The sequence below is a fragment of the Mesoplodon densirostris genome, chromosome 1, assembly GCF_025265405.1.
Source record: "Mesoplodon densirostris isolate mMesDen1 chromosome 1, mMesDen1 primary haplotype, whole genome shotgun sequence".
Taxonomy (NCBI): Eukaryota; Metazoa; Chordata; class Mammalia; order Artiodactyla; family Ziphiidae; genus Mesoplodon; species Mesoplodon densirostris.
Genome location: NC_082661.1, coordinates 176,178,351 through 176,201,554, shown reverse-complemented (window position 1 = coordinate 176,201,554; position 23,204 = coordinate 176,178,351). Strand labels below are relative to the sequence as shown.

The following is a 23,204-nucleotide window of genomic DNA, read 5'->3' as shown; positions in this document are numbered from 1 at the left end:
AGCAGCAGTTAAGAATCCGCCTACCAATGCAGGGGACACAAGTTTGATCCCTGGTCTGGGAAGATCCTACGTGTCACGGAGCAATTAAGCCTGTGTGCCACAACTACTGAGCCTGCACTCTAGAGCCCGCAAGCCACAACTACAGAGCCCGCATGCCATGACTACTGAAGCTCACGCACCTAGAGCCCATGCTGTGCAACAAGAGAAGCCACCACAATGAGAAGCCCGCACACCACAACAAAGAGTAGCTCTCGCTCACTGCAACTAGAGAAAGCCCATGCGCAGCAATGAAGACCCAACACAGCCAAAAATAAATAAATAAATTTATTTTTTAAAAAAAGAAAAGAAGGCTTTTGGTAGAGGAATCATGAAGTAGAAATTTGCCAGGTGGAGAGGGCAGATAAAGCATTCTAAACAGAAGTTAGAAAAAGTATGAAGAAGTCATATAGATCAGTGGAATAAAACTGAGTCCAGAAATAAAACCTCACATTTAAGGTCAACTGATTTCAACAAGGGTGCCAAAACAATTCACTGGGGAAAGAATAGTCTTTTCAACAAATGGTGCTAGGACAACTGGATATCCACATACAAAAGAATGAAGTTGGACCCCCACTTCACACACACAACACACACACACACACACACACACACACACACACACATTAAGTCAAAAAGGATCAAAGACCTAAATGTAAGAGCTAAAACTATAAAGTTTTTAGAAGAAAACAAAGGGGTAAATCTTCATGAGCTTGGCAATGGTTTCTTAAATATGACACCAAAGCACAAGCAACAAAAGAAAAAATAAAGAGGACTTCATCAAAATTAAAAACTCTTATGCTTCAAAGAACATCACCAAGAAAGTGAAAAGACAATTCACAGAACAGGAGAAAACATTTGCAAATCATATATCTGATAAGGGACTTGCCTCTATAATATACAAAGAACTCTTACAACTCAATAGTAAAAAGACAAATAATTCTTTTAAAAATGAATCCATTTTGAAATAAACATTTCTTCAAATAAGATAGGCAAATGTCGAATAAGCACATAAAAATATACTCAACATCATTATTCATTAGGGAAATGAGATACAATTTCATATCTAATATGATGGCTAATAAAAAAAGATACATAATAACAAGTGTTGGCGAGGATATGGAAAAACTGGAAACATTATACACTGCTGGTAGGATTGTAAAATGGTATAGCTGCTTTGGAAAACAGTTTGACAGATCCTTAAAAGGTTAAACATAAGAGTTATATGACCCAGCAATGCTTACTCCCAGTTACATACCTAAGAAAAATGAAACCATATTGTACAGGAATGTTCATCGCAGCATTATTCATAGTAGTCAAAAAGTGGAAACAACCAAATGTCCATCAGCTGATGAATGGATAAATAAAATGTATATCCACACAATAGAATATTATTTGATCATAAAAAGGAATAAAGTACTGATTCATGCTACAACATGGATAAACCTTGAAAACATTATGGAAAGAAGCCAGTCACAAAAGACTACATATTGCATGATTCCATTTATATGAAATACCCAGAATAGGCAAATCTATGGAAATAGTGAGTAGATTAGTGGTTGCACAGGGCTGGAAAGAAGATGTGGGGGGAAAGGGGGAGTGAATACTAATGGACACAAGGTTTCTTTGGGAGGATGGTGAAAATGTTTCAAAACTGATTGTGGTGATAGATACACATCTCTGAATATACTAAAAACAATTGAATTACACAGTGTAAATAGGTTAAGTGTATGGTATTTGAATTATACCTCAATAAAGCTGTTATGAAAAAATAAAGAAAAAGTAAGAAGGCATGAAACTTAAACAGCATATAGTACATTAAGGAAGTTGGCTGGGCTGTTTCATACCTGGAACTAGAGAACACGAAAGAAAAAGACAAAAAGTGAGGCTGAAGAGAAAGTAGGGAAGGTCCAAAGACCACATGTGACAGGCTAAGGTTTAGCCTGAAAGTTACCAGAGTCATTTATGGATACTAAATAGTAGCTTTTAAGTGTGTAGTGCTTTCCATCTAGAAGCTTAGCTGTGAAGGAAGGGCAAGGGAATCACGGCACAGTAGTAGTCAATGAAAGATATCAGAAAAAGGAAATGTTATTTATTTTTTATTTAAAGATCAGATAGATTTGAACAATTTACAAAAGAGCTTAGCAGAGAGAGTTTGAAGATATAGAAGATGTAAATAATAAAGTAAGTTTCCTGAAAAAGCAGAAGGGTAATGAAATATAAGGACAAGTTAGAAAGGCTAGTCCTGGATAGAAGGGTCACATCTTCAACAGGATAAGAATTCAAGACAAGTGCAGTTTATTGGGAATTCCCTGGTAGTCCATTGGTTAGTACTCCACACTTTCACTGCCAAGGGTCCAGGTTCAATCCCTGGTTGGGGAACTAAGATCCCTGCAAGCGGTGTGGCACAGACAAAAAAAAAAAAAAGACTGCAATTTATAAAGCAGGGGAACAGTCAGTACAGAAAGCTCCCATTAATGGTACGTGTTCTCTCTGAGAGTAATGGAAGTGGCTAGAAAATGTTTTAAAAAGATAAAATTTTAGAATATATCCTAACAGAAATGAGTGAGGAGGCAGACTAGTGATATAAAGGATGTTTGGGTAATACTGAGAGCCTAGCTAATGCTAGAAATCAAAGGGTGGTACCAAATCATAAGGCTGTATAAATATCTCCAACAGTGCTTTATATGTTGACTGTAAGAGTGGAAAAAATGGATAGTTAGACTTTACTGGGGCTAAGATTTATAGAACAAAGTAGAAAAATGAGAGAAAGGAGCTTGGGGGTGTGTTAAGAAGAAAGAGAGGCAAGGGGGGGTCTGACTAAAAAGAAAACAACACGTTCAAAGGCCTAGCAATCCCAATGAAGGTGAAGAGAAGCTATAACTGAAGTAAGGGGTTGCTAGAATAACAGAAGTTTCATCAGAGTATGTTAATAGCACTATCATTACCAGACTCAACACATCCAAGCCACCTTCAACCATTCCCTCCTCTTAAACGTGCAATCTTGTTAAGTCTCACTGATTCTTTTACAGTTCTTGCAGTTCTCCCATGCTCTCCATTCCTAATGCTAACAGGGTTTCATTATGTTTCCATTTGACTCCTGATGAAGCTTCACAACAGGTCTCCCAATCTCTAGTCTTCCTTCCAGTTCACTTCACCAGAGTAATTTTTCTAAATGACTATCATGATTATATTCTGTTGCAGTTGCTTCCCACTATTTATCAAAGTTCCAGATTCTCTGTTTAAGTGATCAAGATCCTCCTCATCTAACCCTGACTTAACTTTTCATTCTTTTTCTACTACTGTCCTTCATACATCTTACTTGCTAATCTAATTGAACCCCTTAACATTTGTCAGTGACGTTATGCTTTCTTCCTTTCAGACTCAGGATTGGGAAGTTCTCTCACCTAGAATTCTCCTGCCCAGATCTACCAGCACAATTCCACCATTCTTTAAGCCCCAGTTCAAATGCTACTTTAATCCCTCTGACAGATATAATCTCCTCTCTCCTGTTAATTCCTATAAAACTATGCTTGTCTTGGAGCACTTACCATATTACATTTTATCATTACTTATGTATCTTTAGTCCCCTATTAATCTGCAGAGACCCAATATCTTACTTGTATTTTTGTATCCTTAGTACCTTGAATAAAACATTTCCAAAATATATTATATTTCCAAAAATATCTAGCAAATGAACAAATTCTACATGTATGACCTTCTACGGAAGATCATACCATGCTGGACTCTGAAACAGAAGTTCTTAAATTGGGGCCAATAAGCCTGAGTGGGGTTACCAATCCACTTCAGATCTGTAAGCATCCTCAAAATGTTACATACGTACAGATGATACATATATTTCGTACATGAAATTTTCTGGAGGAAAAGTCTGTAACTTTCACCAGATTTTCAAAAGGGTTTTGTATTAAGAAATTAATAAATGTATTTATGTACTTTAATTTTTTTAAAAAGAGTCCTTATCTTTGAGATTCATTCTAAAATATTTATAGATACAAAAAATAACAGCTGAGATTTGATTCAAAATAATTGAGGTGTGGGATGGGAAGTAGTGGATGGGGATATAAATGACACAGTATTGGCCATGATTTGATAATTGTCAAAGCTGAGTAACTGGTACATAGGAATTCATCATATTATTCGCTATACCTTTGTATCATGCTGGAAATTTTACAACATAATATTTTTTAAAAACAAAATAAAAAGCCCCCAAAAGGCTAAAAAACACTACTTTCATCTAACTTTGGGATTAAACCAATCTCCAAGGAAGCCTCTGGCTTAGTTAGGTTAGTTGCTTCCCAGGGACTAGATCAGAGTCAAACTGGCTTTTTCGATGTAGAATCAAATGAAGTGCCATTTGCTGCTTTTCACACCAAAAGAACATTTTCATTAGAATGAAGAAGTAGTTAGGCTATTTAAACAGCTAACATGTATTAAAATGGAAAACTAGGCAAAGAGTTTGAGAAAATTTTCTTACTGTGCTCAACATTGGTTAGGATTCTATTTGCATATAATGTTCAAATCTGAGATTCCCATTTTTAGAAAGTTATGAGTAATTTAGAGAAGATCCACAGAAAAACAACAAAAATGGTCAAAGGGTTTGAACACGTCCTCACAATAGCTAAGATGATTTAGAGTGGCAAAAAAGAACAGAAGATCACTTAGTAGCAGACTTCAAATGTAGGATCACTGAATCCCACTGTTCTTCTTCACTTATGAGAGAGCCACAGAAACTAGATTAAATTTTCTCATTTCTCAAAAGGAGTTAGACTACATGATTTTAAGTATACTATGAGATCTAAAATTCTATGATGTCCTGGCTTTTGATAGGTGCATTCGTTGAGAAAACCTATTATCTTCTCTCTCCTTGTTTGAATACTCATAGCATAAACATTTAGGTTAGATATAATGAAATATTTCCTTTTTTGTGGAGGTATAAGAAAATCAAATTAGAAATATCCATTCTCCTCCTACCTTATCTTCTCTGCTCTCCCCACCCCCCACCCAACTCATACTACATTAAAATAGTTGTGTTGCAGTCTAGCCTGGAGGCAGGAGAATGAGCAAGATGAATTCTTAAATTTCCTTTAGCCTGATGATGCTATCATTGAACTATTTCTCATATACCAAAGATAGAAGGTTATAAGTGTAATGCATCCCTTGCACCTAAGCCCTTTACTGGCCCCCTTCTCAAATGCTAAAGTGGGTAATTCTATCTCCATATTAATGTTGACCTACGGAATAACTGACAAAGACCAAAGGCAATCTGCAAAAAACCTGTTTAACATACACAGTTTAAGTATTAACTCTGAATTGCAGAATGAAAAATTGCCTTGGCAGAAGTAACGTATCTCAGACAGAAAGGAACATTTTGTAACACAGAAGAGGTGAGAAAAAATAGAGAGGGATATAGAACAAAATGTTTTACAATCATGTCTGTACTCTAATATTCTTATATTCCATGTACGGAAACTGAGGTATTGCTTTGTGGGAAAATTAACACTAAAATGGAAAAAGAAGAATGTGATAAAGTAAGGAAATCTTAGGAACTCTAAAGAACTAGAATAAAATATAAAAACAAAATCTCTTAAATAGCATTTATTTTTTTTTAAAAGCCTATTAAATACATAGTAATAGGAATCTCTAAATTATCAGAAAAGCATTACCACTAAAATTGTATACATATTTTTTTATATAGGAGAAGAAATATCAGGTCAGAATCTGAATTTCTCTTTATCATTTTTGAGAGTACAGAACTGCTACAAAATGACTAATATTGCCTCAAATGAGGGCAATTAAATTCTCCCATGAATTGCCATGACATCCCCAAAAGTGGTGTTAAAATATGTAAAAGTGTCCATTCCAAAGAAAAGCTATCCCTCTATTCCTTCATAAAATATTTAAGCTAAAGAAAAAAAGAAAGAAAACCCAACAGCTGAAGACAACATCAGGCTATTTATAAGTCTTCTCCCAGTCCTCCAGACACCCTCACATGGGGGCTGTAAGCAGCTAACTAAAATATCTTTGAGGCTCTCATATCCACACCCACTGACACAAAGTAGAGCTGTAGCCACAGTGAAATTAGACTTCAGCTTCCTTTAGCAAGTAGTATATGCCTGCAAGAGTACACTGGAGCAAATGTAACAGTAATAAAACAATTTTTTTAAAATAAAAATCATACCTTTTTCTCCAACAAATGGTAAAGACCATGTGAAGACATCCATAAAATTGGGCAACCAGTAAGGATGTGGAGAACAGTTAAATTGTCGAATATTCATCACATTATTTTCATACTTTAATACAGCAGCTGCAAGATAAGTCTGAATGTCAATGTAACAATTTGCCTTTAGCTCTAAAAGTCTAAAACACATATAAGCAGAAAAATATCTTTTTAAGGGGGTGGGGAATCAAGGGGTGAGTAGAATGAGGGCTAGTACAGGGAGGTAGGAATTAATTTTTAGTAGTAACACACTTTTGCTTTTAACACACTTTTATGTAGAGCATAGTCAGATCTTCACTTGTCATTATTAATGAAATTCCCAGTCTTTCTCGAATGTTTGTTTTACTTTATAATCCAATGATAAACATGCACTTTTACTAAATCCAAAATTGTGAAAACTCAGTTTTTAGAGGAAACACAGAATGACAATGAGCAATTTTCTAGGTTTAAAATTTCATACAAGTTGGAAGAATTTAAGAGGGTCTTTTTAGTTGCAGGCAACCTGAAAAGGACAGCTAAACGGAAATAAAGCAAGAAAAAAAAAAAACAGAAAAGAAAAAAAATTTGGAACATTTTATTTATGAATGTAGGAATGTACTTATTCCATGTATTATAAGAAATCAAATGAAACTACTACAAAAAATACTTTACTTCATATAGAAAAAAATTCCATTAAAATACCGAAAGAGAAAATATTATAACCAAATGACCCACAGGTAACATACTCTTCTCAATTTCAGGTATCTTTCTAATGTTTCATAAGTTGATATAAACAATACTTTAAATTAATCTGACATAGATTTCAGTCACTAGTTATATTATTTTATGGGACACTGGACTAGATGGGCTAGATTGTAATCTAAGCTACAGCATATACTAGTTGTGCAATAGTTAGCAAATTGTTTAACTAATCTGTTTCTCATTTATAAAATAAGACTAATATGTTCACCCTGCCTACCTCAGAAGTTTAAGGTCAGAAAATGTATTTCACATGAAAGTACATAAAAGTATAAAATTCTTTGTAGATACTATAATAATTATGTGGTTACTTTTTTTTTCATTTTAATGTAAAGCACTGAAATGTAGATGTTAAATTCCAAGATTTGGGATTCTAGCTCATATAGAGTCAAAAGTAATATGTCTGTTTCCCTTATGAAATTCCCGTGAAATAAACATATTTTAAATTTAGCCTCAGAAATTAAGGGCTGATACCAAGCGTTCAGCTTTAAAAGAGAGAAAGAATCTAGAAAATTGCCTTACAGATGGAATGAAACATTACAAACATATCCCATACCATGTAAGCACTCAAGTCATTAACAATATGTACAGAATCAGAACTAACAAGAGACATTTGATTCTGACAAGGCAGATTCAATGGTTTGAGTTTCTTTTCTGAGTACTAAGAAAAGTGATCCCTTAACCTCCTGAGTTAAACTGACGAAGGACAACCAGTAAGGCAGTAATCAACCAAGCACTGAACACTAGCTCCTTTAGTACTGACAAGGGGAGGTTACAAGGGGATGTAACAAATCAATTCTGAGGATGGCGTCCAAACTTAGATATGTTCCTCTTCAAAAATGAAGCCATGCTTCATTAGGTATCTTTATAGAAGTGTCAAAATTTATAAACCAAAATATAATTTAAAAGACTATTTTAGCACTGGCATAAACCTTGGAGGCTGCAATGATACTAGCTTCTAAAGATTACCAACTCAGTTAATGTCAATGGTATGGTTGTTTTGGTAATTAATACAGTATGGAGTTCTTGTAGCATACTCTGTATCCAAGTTATTATACAGCTTGCTACTGTCTGATCTCAGGCAAATATTTTAATCTTTTAACTATCATCTATACTCTTCCAAAAACTCTTATTCCACTCCTCTTTTGAACTCACACCACAACCCATATTTAGCAACGACCTCATTATTTCTCTAAACGTACTTTTAAAAGTCTTTAACCTTCTGTTCTTTCCTCCTGGTACAACCACTCCAGTGTGACCCTGGAAACTATGGCATAGTCCACTGAATTCCAGACATGTCAAGACAGAATAGAAGCTGGCTTCTTAATTTCCTCTTCTGAAAATGTGAACTACATAAACTCAAGCTCATTTTCACTGTCCCTGGCACACACTTAACTAGATTAAGATCCTTTGGTATTATCTCTCAATAAACTGTGTTCAAAGTTAAAGTAAACCCAGTTATTATAGACAGAGCAAATTTGGAGGGAAGGGGGGGTACAGGAACCACTAGAACAGAAGGTAAATTAAAAAGATGTAAGAAAAAAGGAAGAAAGATCAGTAAAAAGAAAGGAAAGGGAAGAATGTATCCCTGAAAGGAGGTCAGATTGACTTAATCAAAGCCTCAACTACAAATCATCATGGGGCAGTAGAGATAAAAGTAGGGAATAAGAAAGGGAAAGAAAACCTACATCAGTGAACATAAAACAAGAGACATGATGAACAACTATGCGGTACAAATACATGAAATGGTCAAAGCAGCAACAACAGCTTTATGCAAACAAGAAAACATTCTCTTGACTATAAGGGGGAAGATTTAAGAAAGGGGAGTTTGAGAAAATCATGTTTATTTCTGCTTGACGTAGGTACCTCAGAACATTCTTTCACAAGGCAGCTTTTGTGAATGACAAGTTGTGGAATGGTTACATATGACTTAAGTTTCACATTTTGGATTTTTATTTCTTGCCCTCTCCCCTCCCTTATCTTATACTTTTTTATAATAAGATTTGGATAGTTACAGTTTCAAACAATACCCCTTTTACTATTATATTTTCAAAAAAATAAGTCAATTTATATATTAAGTCGTTTAACAATTTTTTTATCAACAACATCTTACCTTTATTATTGTAGACATCTAAGTAATTAGGTGCCGAAAAAATTGTTATTAATGAAGGGAACCCTGTAGTTTGACTTTTTCTGTACATTCTATAGCTGCAAAACAAATAGCTTAATATGCATCGTAAAGCATCAATCATGGTTACTAAGTTTGATTTGTACATAAGGTGTTAATTTGGGTCAGGGAAACAGAACTCTTACCCTGCATCTTGAGCTTCATGAGCTCTAATAATCGATAACAAATTATTGTTTTGCAAAAATTCACACACTGCTGGATAGCTGTGGGGAAAAAGAGTAAATTAAGTAAAATAATGACTTTCTATATGAAGCATATGCTATTTTAACAACTATAATGTGATTAAACTTGGATATTTTTCCTTACTTATAAAAATAAGAACATCCTCGAACTGTATTGTGACTAAAATGTTCCTGTGATTTTTCATTTCCAAAATCTTCAGAAGGATCAGACCATAGCAAGTCACACATTGGTCCAAACGCAGGTGGCTCTTTGAATCTATCTAACTGTGAAAGAAGAAAAGAAAGAAACAAAGAACAGAAATAACTTGTCAAAAAGTGAGAATGGAATGGACACAGGAAAGTGGTACCAACTTTGAATACTGTCCATACTACATTGTTCTAAATGGTTAGAAGATATTTCCATAAAATATCAGTATATTAATTTTTACCATTACCTAATCTTGGCAGTGAAGAGAGGTTTGAAGCTTCTAGTCTCTACCCAACAAAATACTATAAATAGGAATCAACTCTTGGATCTAAAATATATACTCACTCTCCTAATATCATCCAGTGTGTGTATTTCTGGTGAAAGTCCACCATGAACACAAAGAAATTGTTGGTTTAAAAGTGCAGCAAGAGGCAGGCTATCAAAAGCTTCCATACAAGCTTCATAGACTCTTTCTGAATATTTAATTTTACCTAGAAAAAGAAAAAAATTCAATAATTGAAAACTGCATAACTTGTTGATCATTTTGAAAACATGTGTGTGTGTATACACACGACTATTAAAACCAAGGCAAGAAAATTAAAGATACGGGAAACAGCCAAGTGGCAGCCAGGGGTTCAGACTGGGTCAAGGGGTGAGTATAAAAAGGCAGCAAGGAGAAATTTAAGGGACAATAAAACTTTTCTGTATCATGACTGTGGTGGTAGGCAGCTCTATTCATTTGTCAAAACTCAGAACTAAACACCACAAAGAGTAAATTTTACTGCATAAAAAAAATTTTTTAAAAAAAGGCCAGCATCTTGCCCCATAAGAATCAAGGATAAGCAATGTTATTGATCTTGTGAAGACAAAATACTTGCTCTCTCTAAATTTATTTTGTGTATGCAGCAGATAGTCATAAAATGTTACTAAAAATAAGTAAGTCAAATCTCTAAAAATAGTTCAACTCTTTACCTTTATAGGCCAAGAAAGGCAAAATTAGAACTAAAAGTTAAAATAGTGTTAATATTTTACTTTATTCTAAGAGTCAGTGACTACTTTGTTGTTATAGGCAAGACTACTATATCACCACAACAAAACTCAAGGTCCATCCAATTTAAAAAAAGATTTTATTCATATGTTGTAGGAGCAGAGGGTTTCCTTTAGCCTACAATGAACACTTAAAATGGGCAGTGAAGCAAGAAGCCAATATAACACAAGAAAGACTCTACCAAATTAAACTCTCATCTACTTTTAAGTAGATATCATACACATTCCCTTGCTCCTTTATACGTTGAAATTCCTGGATATTTTATGTTTTGGGTGGGATTTTGGCGGACGGTTTGTTCGTTATCTAAGGAAAAAAAAGAACTTAGTTCCTACTTCACTTTTTAATATTGTAACATTCAAATATGAGAAAATCTATATCCAGCAACCAGAGGTTATAAACTGAGAGTCTGCTGACAGATCTGTTTTCCAACACTGTGGTTTAATAAAAATTTTAATTTGATTGCTTTTAGGTCAAGCATGCACTTTCCAGGTCTCATCTTATATTCTTTAGGTTACCCACCTGATCCTTGAAGTTATATGAGTTTGCCACCTCTGCCATTATCCATCACTATATCGATCTTTATTGAATCATGTTTTGAGCCTCAATAATTCTGAAGTTATTTCTAATTTTAAATCTTAATTCTAAGACTTAATACAGCCATGAATATTAACAAGTACACAGCTATGAGGTGTGAAAAAAGGTCAAACACTGCTCCATACCATATGGTTGCTTATAGCTATTAGATTACCACAGCCATAATAATTTAAGAGAGAAATGGGGTAAACATTGTAGGTTAAGACCTTCCATTAATTAATAGTGTGTTTAAAACAATCTGCATAATTAAAAAATAAATAAAACAATCTGCAATGATGACAGGATAATTAATTTGCTAAGAATTTTCATGGGAATGCCTCAATATTGATGGAGAGAAATCTCCAACGCATCATTTCTTTTCTTTTGGTTTATATTCATCCTGTTAGAAAAAATAATTCTAACATTAAAACTACATACAGAGCTCAAAACTGTTCCTAGGTACATATGTAAAAATCAAACTTAATAGGAAATACTGAAATGAAAACATCTGAATAAAATTAAACACTAGAGAACGCTAGACAATCTTCCTCAAAGCTTTACACATTTGGACACAAAATCTGTTCTTACATGTTGCACTGTAAAATCTTCAAACTCTTACTACTGACATCACTCCAAAAGAATACTGAGGAAGTGAAAATATTTCTCATGGCAGTACTCACATTCCTGCTTAAAGGTAAAATATTCAGTAAGGTGTCTGCATTCATGGTTGCCTCTCAGAAGAAATAATGTGCTTGGGTATAGAATCTTCAGGACCCATAAATATAAGACACACTACAAAAGAAAATGTTTCCAGTGAATTAATCTTATATTTTTGTTTAACTAAGCTGTTTGATCTTTGCTTCTTTTCCTCTAACCCTATTACCCTTACAATCTCTATCACTCTTCATTATCTTCTTCTTATCTTTTTCTCTTTGTCCCTTACTAAAACATAAGCTCCATGAAATTAGGGACTTTGTCATCTTATTCACTTCTGATTCTCCATTCTTAGAAAAGCACCTAGCAAACAGTAGAAGAGCAATAAATATCTGTTGAATGAATGAGTCAAATAATTTAATTACTTTAGATTTACAAATTGTTTGCTGTAAAAACAATTAGCAGATTGGTCTCCTCCTTAGGTATACCAATAAATAAAACAATAACAATGTCAAAAATAATAGCAGCTAACATTTATTGAGTACTCATAATGTGCCAAGCACTATATAATTAATTCCCCTCCTTTATTCCTCAAACAACCCTACGAAGTATATAATATTATCTCTATTTTACAAATGAGGAAACTGAAGCAAAGAGCTTAAGTAACTTGTCCGAAATCACAAAACCTCTAAGTAATGGAGATAGGATTCTGATCCTCTGATCTTAAACATTATGCCATGCTGCCTAATGAAGAGAATAACCATGCTTTATGTTTACATTGTTGGTTATGAAAATTGCCTTATATAATGTAGGTGCTTATTACGTGAAATGATTCAAAGATAATGCAATTTCTTAATAAAAAGAATATTAAAACAGTACAGCAGCTATTTTTCCCTAAATACACCTAACATAAGAAACAGACTCAATCCCACTACTGGGCAAATACCCTGAGAAAACCATAATTCAAAAAGAGTCATGTACCACAATGTTCACTGCAGCTCTATTTACAATAGCAAGGAGATGGAAGCAACCTAAGTGTCCATCAACAGATGAATGGATAAAGAAGATGTGGCACATATATACAATGGAATATTACTCAGCCATAAAAGGAAACAAAATTGAGTTATTTGTAGTGAGGTGGATGGACCTAGAGTCTGTCATACAGAGTTAAGTAAGTCAGAAAGAGAAAAACAAATACCGTATGCTAACACATATATATGGAATCTAAAAAAAAAATGTTTCTGAAGAACCTAGGGGCAGGACAGGAATAAAGATGCAGACGTAGAGAATGGACCTAAGAACACGGGGAGGGGGAAGGGTAAGCTGGGACGAAGTGAGAGAGTGGCATGGACTTATATATACTACCAAATGTAGAATAGCTAGCTAGTGGGAAGCAGCTGCATAGCACAGGGAGCTCAGTGCTTTGTGACCACCTAGAGGGGTGAGAGAGGGAGGGTGGGAGGCAGATGCAAGAGGGAGGAGATATGGGGTTATATGTCTAAGTATAGCTGATTTACTTTGTTATAAAGCAGAAACTAACACACCATTGTAAAGCAATTATACTCCAATAAAGATGTTAAAAAAATAAAATTAAAAAAAAATAAAAAAAGAAACAGACTCACATTTTACTTATTTGGTTAAAAAAAAGAAGGAAAGACTATGTCATACGTAAATAAGCTTGGTTTACATAATCATATACAAAAAGAAAAAACAAACTTCATTTATTTATTTTTTTGGCCGCGCTGCTTACGGAATCTTATTTCCCTAACCGGGGATAGAGCCCGGGCCCTTGGCAGTGAAATCGCAGAGTCCTAACCACTGGACTACCAGGGAATTCCCACAAACTTTATTTTAAACAAGTTAAGGTATATGAAATGTGTAACTATTCACATCTTCATTTTATTCACAAGAAAAAAATAATTAAACTGGGGAAATACTTATTAAACACCTGTCCTTTTTCCTTATTCTGATTCTTTATTATTTTCCTTTTATAACAATAAAATATATTAAAAGAGTCAGCTACTAAACCCTCTAATACAAAGACATACATACCAACATGCTCAGGTACCAACTAAGCTTCCTAAAATTTTTTATTTTATTGTTTTTGTCAAAGCCCCCAATCAAAACAGAATTTTTAAAAAAAGAAAAAAAAAGCCCCCAATCTTTTTATTAAGGAGGGCAATTTTCTAGTTTTCTTGAAGGCTCCAGGGAAGTTTGAGGAGGCTGATGATGAAACTATGAATGGAAAGAGGAACAACTAAGGACAATAAAATCCCCAAGGGAATTTGGGTGGACAGAGCCCTGAGCTCTCTTCCCCACTAAGGATCCTAGCATACCTCAGAAAGGAGGTTGAAAACACTGGAGGAGAATTAAACAACAGTAATCGGCATGGAAATTCACCAGGTAAAGCTTCAGTATCTAGTGGGGGAGATGGTTAAGAGCACAGGCTTAGAGTCAAACTGCCTAGCTCCACCACTTACTAACAATATGACCATGGGCAAGTTATTTAACCTCTCCAAGCCTCAGACTCCTCTATAAAATGGATAAAATAATAGTACTTACCTCATAACTTTGTTGTAAAGATTAATCAATGTATATTAAGTGCTTAGAATATGCTTGAAACACATTAATGCTAACACACCTATCTATTTGTAGAGCTTCTACCCAACAATTTTACCTGTAAGAATTTGTCCTGTAGAAATAATTGGGCAAGTATATAAAGATGTATAAATAATATGGCTCACAGAAGCATCACCTATAACGGCAAAAAACTGGGAACACCTTATATGCCTAACAATAAGAAGTTGATTAAATTGACTGTGACTTGTTTAGTCGATGGAATACAATGCAGCTATTAAAAATGATGCTATAAATTTATAATTATTTACCTGGAATGACATCACAGCATAGGGATTTATGAAAAAAGGAAGTTACAGAACCTTATAATAGGGTTCCATTTTCATTTCAAAAAAGGAAAGAAAGAGATGCATATATTAGAAAATACAAATTGTTCTAAATTTATATCTTATTTTAATTTATATAATTAGAAAAGTAAAAGGAGCAAAAAGAACCATTTACTGTTAAGTGATAATCAACAGGTCATTTTAATGTCTCAAGTTTTTTAAAACAAATACTTTCAGAATGCATAAAGATTCTATATGATATACTTGGGTTTTAATTGTTATGGAAGGAGGGATAGAAGTACTAGAGTTTAAGTAATAAAAGCACTGTAATATATTTTATTTAATCGGAAAAAATACAATTAATCTTTTTTTGCATGGGTGAATGCCTTTAAGGGCAAGAGAGATAAATAGCATTAGCTCCTTGAGGCCACTAGATAACAGGGCAATGAAGACCCCTTAGTTTGCTTACAATTTCCACTGGGAAAAATGGCAATTATAATTACATTAAGAGTGGCACAAAGAAAATTAAAAGAATAGTTTGAAAGACAGAAGAGGAATAAATAGTAGCTTTACTAAAAACTTTAGAATATGCAGAGGTATTAAAAAGAACCCAATACAGGTAATTTAAGGAACTTATTTTATTAGGAATTAATGGAAATCATCTATGATAACACTTAAAAGCAAATCAAATGACAGTATATGATTATTACCTCTATACTAAAATAACCTCTGTCCACATAATCACCAAGAAAAAGGTATCGTGTATTAGCAGGTGATCCTCCTACTTCAAAAAGTTTCATCAGATCAAAAAATTGGCCATGGATGTCACCACACACTGAAACAAGAAGATTATTAGATATGAAAAAAAAACTCTGAAATAACAAATTTTACTTAAATTCTAATTTATTTTACATAAGAGATAGTGTAAAATTCTATCAAGAAAGGTCTAAGAAGGAAGTAATCTATGAAGAGTCATGATAGGGATGATGTGTACACAGGTGTTCATGTGCTCAAGATCTAGAACAAGATATAACAAAAGTAATGAAATTTGTAGTAGGTGACAAAATTTTCATCTAACTTTATAAAGCTCCTCTTTAGGAAGCCAAGCATGCATGTCTTAGGATGACAAAATTATAATGGTGGCAGTAATATCTCCATTCTACTAACTCCATACTTTCTGTTGACTTCTAAATGATCACTTTTGGTATTTGATACAGCATTGAGGTATCTGCCCCTAATGACTGAAAACAAAGTAAATAAGTATTTGTTGAATCAAATTCAGTGATGGCCAACACAACTAATGAAACCTTCACAAAAGCATATTAGACTAACTTCTGCACTCAGATTATTTAGGATCATGTTTATTCATTGAAAACAGGCAAAAACTTTAAAAAGAAAATAATCTGGAAATTCAAGATAATGTCCATGTGATATTAATTTAGTATACAATATGAATGAAGAAGAAACAGCTTTATATTTAGGTAAGTAAATAATGGTGCAGTAAAAAAAATAATATCCAAAACATAAATAAGTGTACCTGTAATTGGAGCCTCTACTTCTATCATGGTTTTCTCTCTCCGAAGAATGGCAGCACCCTCATTGATAATTCTAAGTGCAATTTCTTCATCTACCCGACCTTCTTTTACTAAGTGGTTCTTCAAAACATCAACCCTGGGTATCCCATCCATATCAAAAACTTCTTCAGATGTCAAGCGATGCGTTGGGGGGAAAGGGACAGCTGCAATTTTTTTTAATTAATAAAAAACAAATCACTATTAATATATTAACATAAAAACTAATCAATGGATCTAGGTAAATAAGAGTAAAAACTGAAAAGCTGAAGTTTTTGTTTTGCTTCTTCATTTACTGGATGGGGTATTAATTTTTTAAAAGCTTTTTTTAAAAAAAGTAATCAAACTATACTTCCTTTTTAATAATCTATATATAATAACAGAAGAATTATTAGAGAAATAAACTGTCTCACAAAATTAAAAGTTCTTTCAGGATAACTAAAGCTTTTTTCTTTAAGCCAAAACATTTTTTGGTAGAATTCTCAAAACATACACTCTTCATCTTAAATGAAATAAAATAAATACAACTTAATACCACATAAGCATGAATAGAAAGAAATCCCAAATATAAGGTGATTTACCAACTTCCTATTAAAAATATATAAAACAATGCCTGCTAGCCAACTTGAATAGAAACTTCTAGGGATATAGATTAAAACAGCCAAATGCTTATTGATGGAATTTAAATTAATTCAGATGCACATATAGATTTAAAATAACATTAATAAATAACGATAATTTTGAAATACTGCTTTTTCTCTTACCTTCATGTTTCATAAAATACTTTCATTCAAAATCTTTACACACATTTTTGACATCAGTGTATTCCTTATCACTGGATACATTTTTTCAGTCATCTAACATACTTTTCAAAAGCAAATCATCCTCACTCCCGTTTAAGTTGTTTGAGATACAGCACTTTTAAAATACATATTCAATGCTATCACTGCAAATTTAACCTAAGCCACAATTTCCATTTGTCTAACTACTGAAATAGTTGGCCTTTTTACTCCTGTAGCATATATTTACAATTTCCACAAGTAATTACCAACTGTATTGTTTTAAACTGATATTTGCTTTTTTCTATTCATAAGAATTTAATCATAAGAAATGCCAGATGAAAAAAAAAAGACAAACTGATTTCAACCTAAAGCTCTAAATCCATTGTCATTGAATAATCCAGTCACTTATTCTTACTCATAATGTTAAAATCAATACTTTTCTCTCATGCCTGTGATTCATTTCTCATGACTGTATTACCATTCTCTTTTTCAAACACATTAGCAAGGTTTTAGGTCAAAGTTATAATGCCTTTAAACATTATTATCTTCTTCATATACTTGGAATTTTCAACAAAAAATAGTACAATGATTTTTGTCTTCACTATAATTGAAAATACTTTGCTTCTGTTTAAATGAAATGAGATTTAAAATGTTGATTTTAAACTGATATTTGTTAAATGGTATGGAAAACGTGAAGGTCCATTTTCAATGGTATCTACCACAATTTTGAGGTCACATACCTAGGAAAAGTTACTACATATCTGTTAAAATTTTTTATTCCTTTTTTACTAAATCCAACAAATGACCTCTTTATGCATTCAAAATCAGCTTGGATTGAAGTAGTTTTAGGCCCTTTACCAAACAGTACTTTGTTTTTCAAAATAAAGAAAGCCAAGAGGGCTTCCCTGGTGGCACAGTGGTTAAGAATCTCCCTACCAATGAAAGGGACACGGGTTCGAGCCCTGGTCCAGGAAGATCCCACATGCCCCAGAGCAGCTAAGCCTGTGAGCCACAACTACTGAGCCTGCGTTCTAGAGACTGAGAGCCACAGCTACTGAAGCCCACGCCTAGAGCCCGTGCTCCGCAACAAGAAGCCCGCGCACCGTAACGAAGAGTAGCCCCCACTCGCTGCAACTAGAGAAAGCCGGTGCCCAGCAACAGACTCAACTCGGCCAAATAAATAAATAAATAAATAGATTTTTTTAAAAAAGAAAGCAAGAGAGAAATTTATAGTAAGAATTTAGTCTACCTATAGACTCAAATGTAAGGCAGATCTCTCTTTTCTGAAATAAAATTTTTAAAGAAAATGTCACTTTATATTTGGGTATACAGTACATAGTATTTTCTTGATGCTTCAGGGCCATCACTGTGATCATCAATTATTATGCAGAAGACTGGAAAAGTATAGGACCAACTGTTTCTTCACAGTTCAACTTAAAAAAACAGGGGGCTGGGTTAGAATTACATCAATTACCTAAGAAGAGTAAATAACCACATTCTCTTAGGAGGAAAAAAATTTAGGAAGAACTCAGTTCTTATAAGTGAGATAAGAACTAAGGCAGAGGGATATCAACCATTTCTAAAAGACTTTGAAATCATCAATTCCTCTTGCTTTCATCTTTTTTGATACTTAGTAAAACAAAACTTGAACTTGCTTTCCCCCCACTTCTTTAGAACACATCTATTCCCATTACTTTTTACTGCATCTAGAATAAGACATTAAGATACATTTTGTAGGGCCTCCCTGGTGGCGCAAGTGGTTAAGAGTCCGCCTGCCGATGCAGGGGATACGGGTTCGTGCCCCGGTCTGGGAGGATCCCATATGCCGCGGAGCGGCTGGGCCCGTGAGCCATGGCCGCTGGGCCTGCGCATCCGGAGCCTGTGCTCCGCAACGGGAGAGGCCACAACAGTGAGAGGCCCACATACCGCAAAAAGAAAAAAAAAAAAAAAAAGATACATTTTGTTCCCCCAAATATAGTATGTCAGATTCCAATAAAATAAAAACCTTTCTTAACGTATGTTCTTCTCCAACCAAAGATTAAACAAACCATTATACTATATGCTATAACCAAATTTGCCCCTAACAGTAAACCAATTGCTTAAAAACTACAAAATTTAGGTTGAGAGTCCGCCTGCCGATGCAGGGGACACGGGTTCGTGCCCTGGTCTGCGAAGATCCCACATGACGCAGAGCAGCTAGGCCCGTGAGCCATGGCTGCTGAGCCTGCACGTCTGGAGCCTGCATGTCCCAAGCCTGTGCTCCGCAACGGGAGAGGCCACAACAGTGAGAGGCCCGCATACCGAAAAAAAAAAAAAAAAAAAAAACCACTACAAAATTTAACAATTACTAAATAAAAGTTACTTTTGGGACATCATGAAAATTAAGTTTAAATATCTCTTAAATACAAATTTCTGAGATCAAGATGGGATCATATTTTTCTCATCAGGCCAAGAGAATTTTTCCTCTACTTAGGAAAAAAGATACTGTTTAAAATGTTGCATTCTAGATTATGCATACTTCCTAATAATCAACAACATAAGTCAACTAACAGGTGAATTCTGTTCAAAATACAGAACTTCCTAAAAACCCATCTGGAAGACAATCTCTCTCTGCCCCACTCAGCCAGTCGCCTGTGGTACTGCATGTTTTCATGCACATTGCGAATGCCCCACTGCAAGTCACACTGAGCTATTGCTCCTCTTTAACCAAGAGTCAGAATGTCTTTATTCATCTGGGAAAAAAAGTATAAACTGCCTCCAGACCTATGTTTTCCACTTCTTTTTCAATTCAAGGCATACTTTTAAATTTCAACACCAGGTGGTATACTTTTAAAGGAATGGGTACAGGTTGAGGGGTGAAGAAATGCCACCATAGGTAAAAGTAGATGAAAAACTGTTGTTCTAACAACACAACACTGATAGTGGAGAATAGAGAGTTTCAAAAGAATGTTTTAATATATGAGTAAATAAGAAAATAAGAGGCAAAAAGGCATTGTGCTCTTTGGCAGTTGGAGAAAGGAGCCATAGCAGGTGATCTAACTAAGCAAAATAAAACTGACCAAATAGAATTTGGCCTAATAGGAAATTAATTACTGACCCTGTTGGTCAATAGAGGGTTAAATGTTTTTCATCAAAAATTAATATTCTCAGGGCTTCCCTGGTGGCGCAGTGGTTGGGAGTCCGCCTGCCGATGCAGGGGACACGGGTTCGTGCCCCGGTCCGGGAAGATCCCACATGCCGCGGAGCAGCTGGGCCCATGAGCCATGGCCGCTGGGCCTGCGCGTCCGGAGCCTGTGCTCCGCAGCGGGAGAGGCCACAACAGTGAGAGGCCCGCGTACCGCAAAAAAAAAAAAAATTAATATTCTCAACTACTACCATCAACTCCTAAGGTACTTTAAAGCATTTCCATCTAAGTTCAGGTTTTAAATGGTTTTTTACGTTTCTAATTCATCTTCAGCCAACTGTTCCTGTTTTTCTAGGGTTTTCATGCTATATATTTTTTCTCCTTATTTTCAGACTATTTTTCCAACTCTTCTATGTTTGAGATAGGGAAAAACCAGTACATAAATGTATGTAAATATAATGTGAATGGTCAATAACTGAAATGGCTAAAATGGAGGATTAGCTTGAACAACCTAAAGAGTTATAAAATCATAAAATCACCAAGTTTCCAACACTAGAAAACTTGATTTGGTAATATTCACTTTAACCAAACTGTTCTGTTGAAAAATTTCCTTTAACACAAATTTTGACATGAAGGTCATATCAGTATAGTAATCAATAACCTTCACAAGGTATTTTAATTCAGATTTAATATATGGTGGCTGATAGACAAGGCCTCAAAAAATTTAATGTAGGAAGTTGAAAAAATTACCCAGGGACACAGACTGATCAAGGATGGGGGAAGAACAGAGATCTTACTTTTTCTACTAATGGTAAGAAATCCTGGGACTTAACTAATCCTGTTGCCCAACTCTAAGCAAAGGCTGCAGACTATTAGCCCCGTGAGGCCTCCAACACCAACTGGGGTGCAGCCTGTGCCACCTGAAAACTACTCCAAAGTATCATTCAGATGTCTGTGCTTCTCACCAGTTCAAAATAAAGTTCCTCCTGATTTTTTTCTCTGTATTTCTTTTGTTCACACCATGCCATCCTCAGGCTGTTCTCCTCCCTCCCAATCCTCTTCATTGAGGCCTGCAGAATTCCCATTATAAAAAAAAAAAAAAAATTCACCCTTCTTTCCTGTGTGCACATGCGTGGGCGCACGTACACACACATTTTAGCTCTTCACAGAATGCTGTCTTCATCTCTCTAGCTTAATTAAATCTTAGTCCTCCTGAAGGACAACACTTCTGAAACACTTTTTTCAAAGTTGACGATGCTCATTTTTCCACACTCCACTATTTGAGCAGAAAAGGCTACAGTCTTCTTTCAGCTCCCCACTACCACTTCCAACATCATCACTCCCGTGAAGAAGAAAATGCTTCCTCGTTTGAGGTTCATGACTTCTGGCTAGTTTATTCTTGTCCCAGCCATCTACTAAATTTCTGGTCATCTCTCACATGAAACTCAGTTTCCTGGTTCGAAAGCCTTCTCCACTCTAAGCACCACCATCATCAATGTCCATGTGGATGACCTACGTAAACCCAAGAACTGAGAGGTTTGAGCTCCATTCTACTTCAATTTCCCTAGCCTTAGCCATAATTTCTGCTGCAGCTCTGAAATCCTGAATTCTAATCTCTTACTCCATGATCAAAATCTCTAATCCTTTCAGATTCACTCCCTTTTCTTCATCTGTTCTCCAATTATATCGAGAACGTGGACAGCCTCTCCTAATCAACCCCCTTCTGGATACCTTTGCTTGCTGCAATTTTGAAGCTATTCCATCACCCACCCACTTTTTAAACAACATCCTGAATTGTTTAAAGTCCTTTTGTCCTTCTACCCACCCTACTTACAAAACTCCAATTCTTGGATGAGTTAGTTTCTAAACTTGGATGCTAAGTATAAAATCATCAAAACAGGGCTTCCCTGGTGGCGCAGTGGTTGAGAGTCCGCCTGCCAATGCAGGGGACACGGGTTCGTGCCCCGGTCCGGGAAGATCCCACATGCCGCGGAGCAGCTGGGCCCGTGAGCCATGGCCACTGAGCCTGCGCGTCCGGAGCCTGTGCTCCGCAACGGGAGAGGCCACAACAGTGAGAGGCCCGCGTACCACAAAAAAAAAAAAAAAAAAAAAAAAAAAAAAAAAATCATCAAAACAGCTCAGTGCTACTACAAATTCACAGTCTCCAACTTAGTTGGTCACTAGCACTAGCCATCAATCCTATTAAACGTTCTAGTCTGTGCTCTCTCCCATTCTCCTCAGTGGAGATTTCAAATGATCACCTCTTCCTTGAACACTACACTTAATTTCTCTTACTCAGTAGTCAACTTGCATCTTTTTCAGAGAAAATTGAGACCTTCAGGCCAAATGTCACTTTTCTGTCCCTCTCCATCCACATCTATGCCAGTATCCACTTTACATTTCTTCCTATCAGGGAAGAGGTATTCCGTCCATCCAATACTAAACATTCTACTGTGCTCTGAATCCCACTCCCCCAACTTCTTCACTTCAGTTCACCCTTCCCACCCACCCATGCCCCTATTCTGTTTCTTCTGCCTCTGACTCTCCATTGGTTCTTCCCTTTGAACAGATAAACATACAACCAGCCCTCCACAACCACAGGCTTGCCTGTGCAGATTCAACCAACCACGGATAGAAAATATTTTAAAAATAAAGTTCCAGAAAGTTCCAAAAAGCAAAACTTGAATTTGCCTCTCTGGCAACTATTCACATAGCATTTACATTGTATTAGGTATTATAAGTAATTTAGAGATGATTTAAAGTAAATGTGAGGATATAGGTAGGTTATATGCAAATACTAAAACATTTTACATAAGGGACCTGAGTGAGCATCCACGGATTTTGGAATGGGGAGGGGTATCCTGGAACCAAATCCCCACAGATACTGAGGGGAGACTGTACTAAAGTCTCTATGATCTTAAAAACAACCCCAACAAGTAATTCTCCCTTACTCCTCATCCCTGTTTCTACTATATATCCC

The 23,204-nt window shown here is 35.2% G+C and overlaps 1 protein-coding gene across 4 annotated transcripts in view; it reads right to left on the bottom strand.

The window, feature by feature from the left end:
* PPP3CB (protein phosphatase 3 catalytic subunit beta) overlaps window positions 1-23,204 on the bottom strand; it is a 48,298-nt gene that overhangs the window by 17,366 nt on the left and 7,728 nt on the right. For all 4 annotated transcript variants that reach the window (XM_060112042.1, XM_060112061.1, XM_060112051.1 and 1 more), the window contains exons 2-9: window positions 16,285-16,485; window positions 15,458-15,582; window positions 11,871-11,982; window positions 9,915-10,060; window positions 9,507-9,646; window positions 9,326-9,403; window positions 9,126-9,220; window positions 6,236-6,361 (exon numbers count right to left, since the gene is read on the bottom strand). In XM_060112042.1, the coding sequence (XP_059968025.1) occupies window positions 6,236-6,361; window positions 9,126-9,220; window positions 9,326-9,403; window positions 9,507-9,646; window positions 9,915-10,060; window positions 11,871-11,982; window positions 15,458-15,582; window positions 16,285-16,485 (1,023 nt within the window). The remainder of the gene's footprint in view (window positions 1-6,235; window positions 6,362-9,125; window positions 9,221-9,325; window positions 9,404-9,506; window positions 9,647-9,914; window positions 10,061-11,870; window positions 11,983-15,457; window positions 15,583-16,284; window positions 16,486-23,204) is intronic.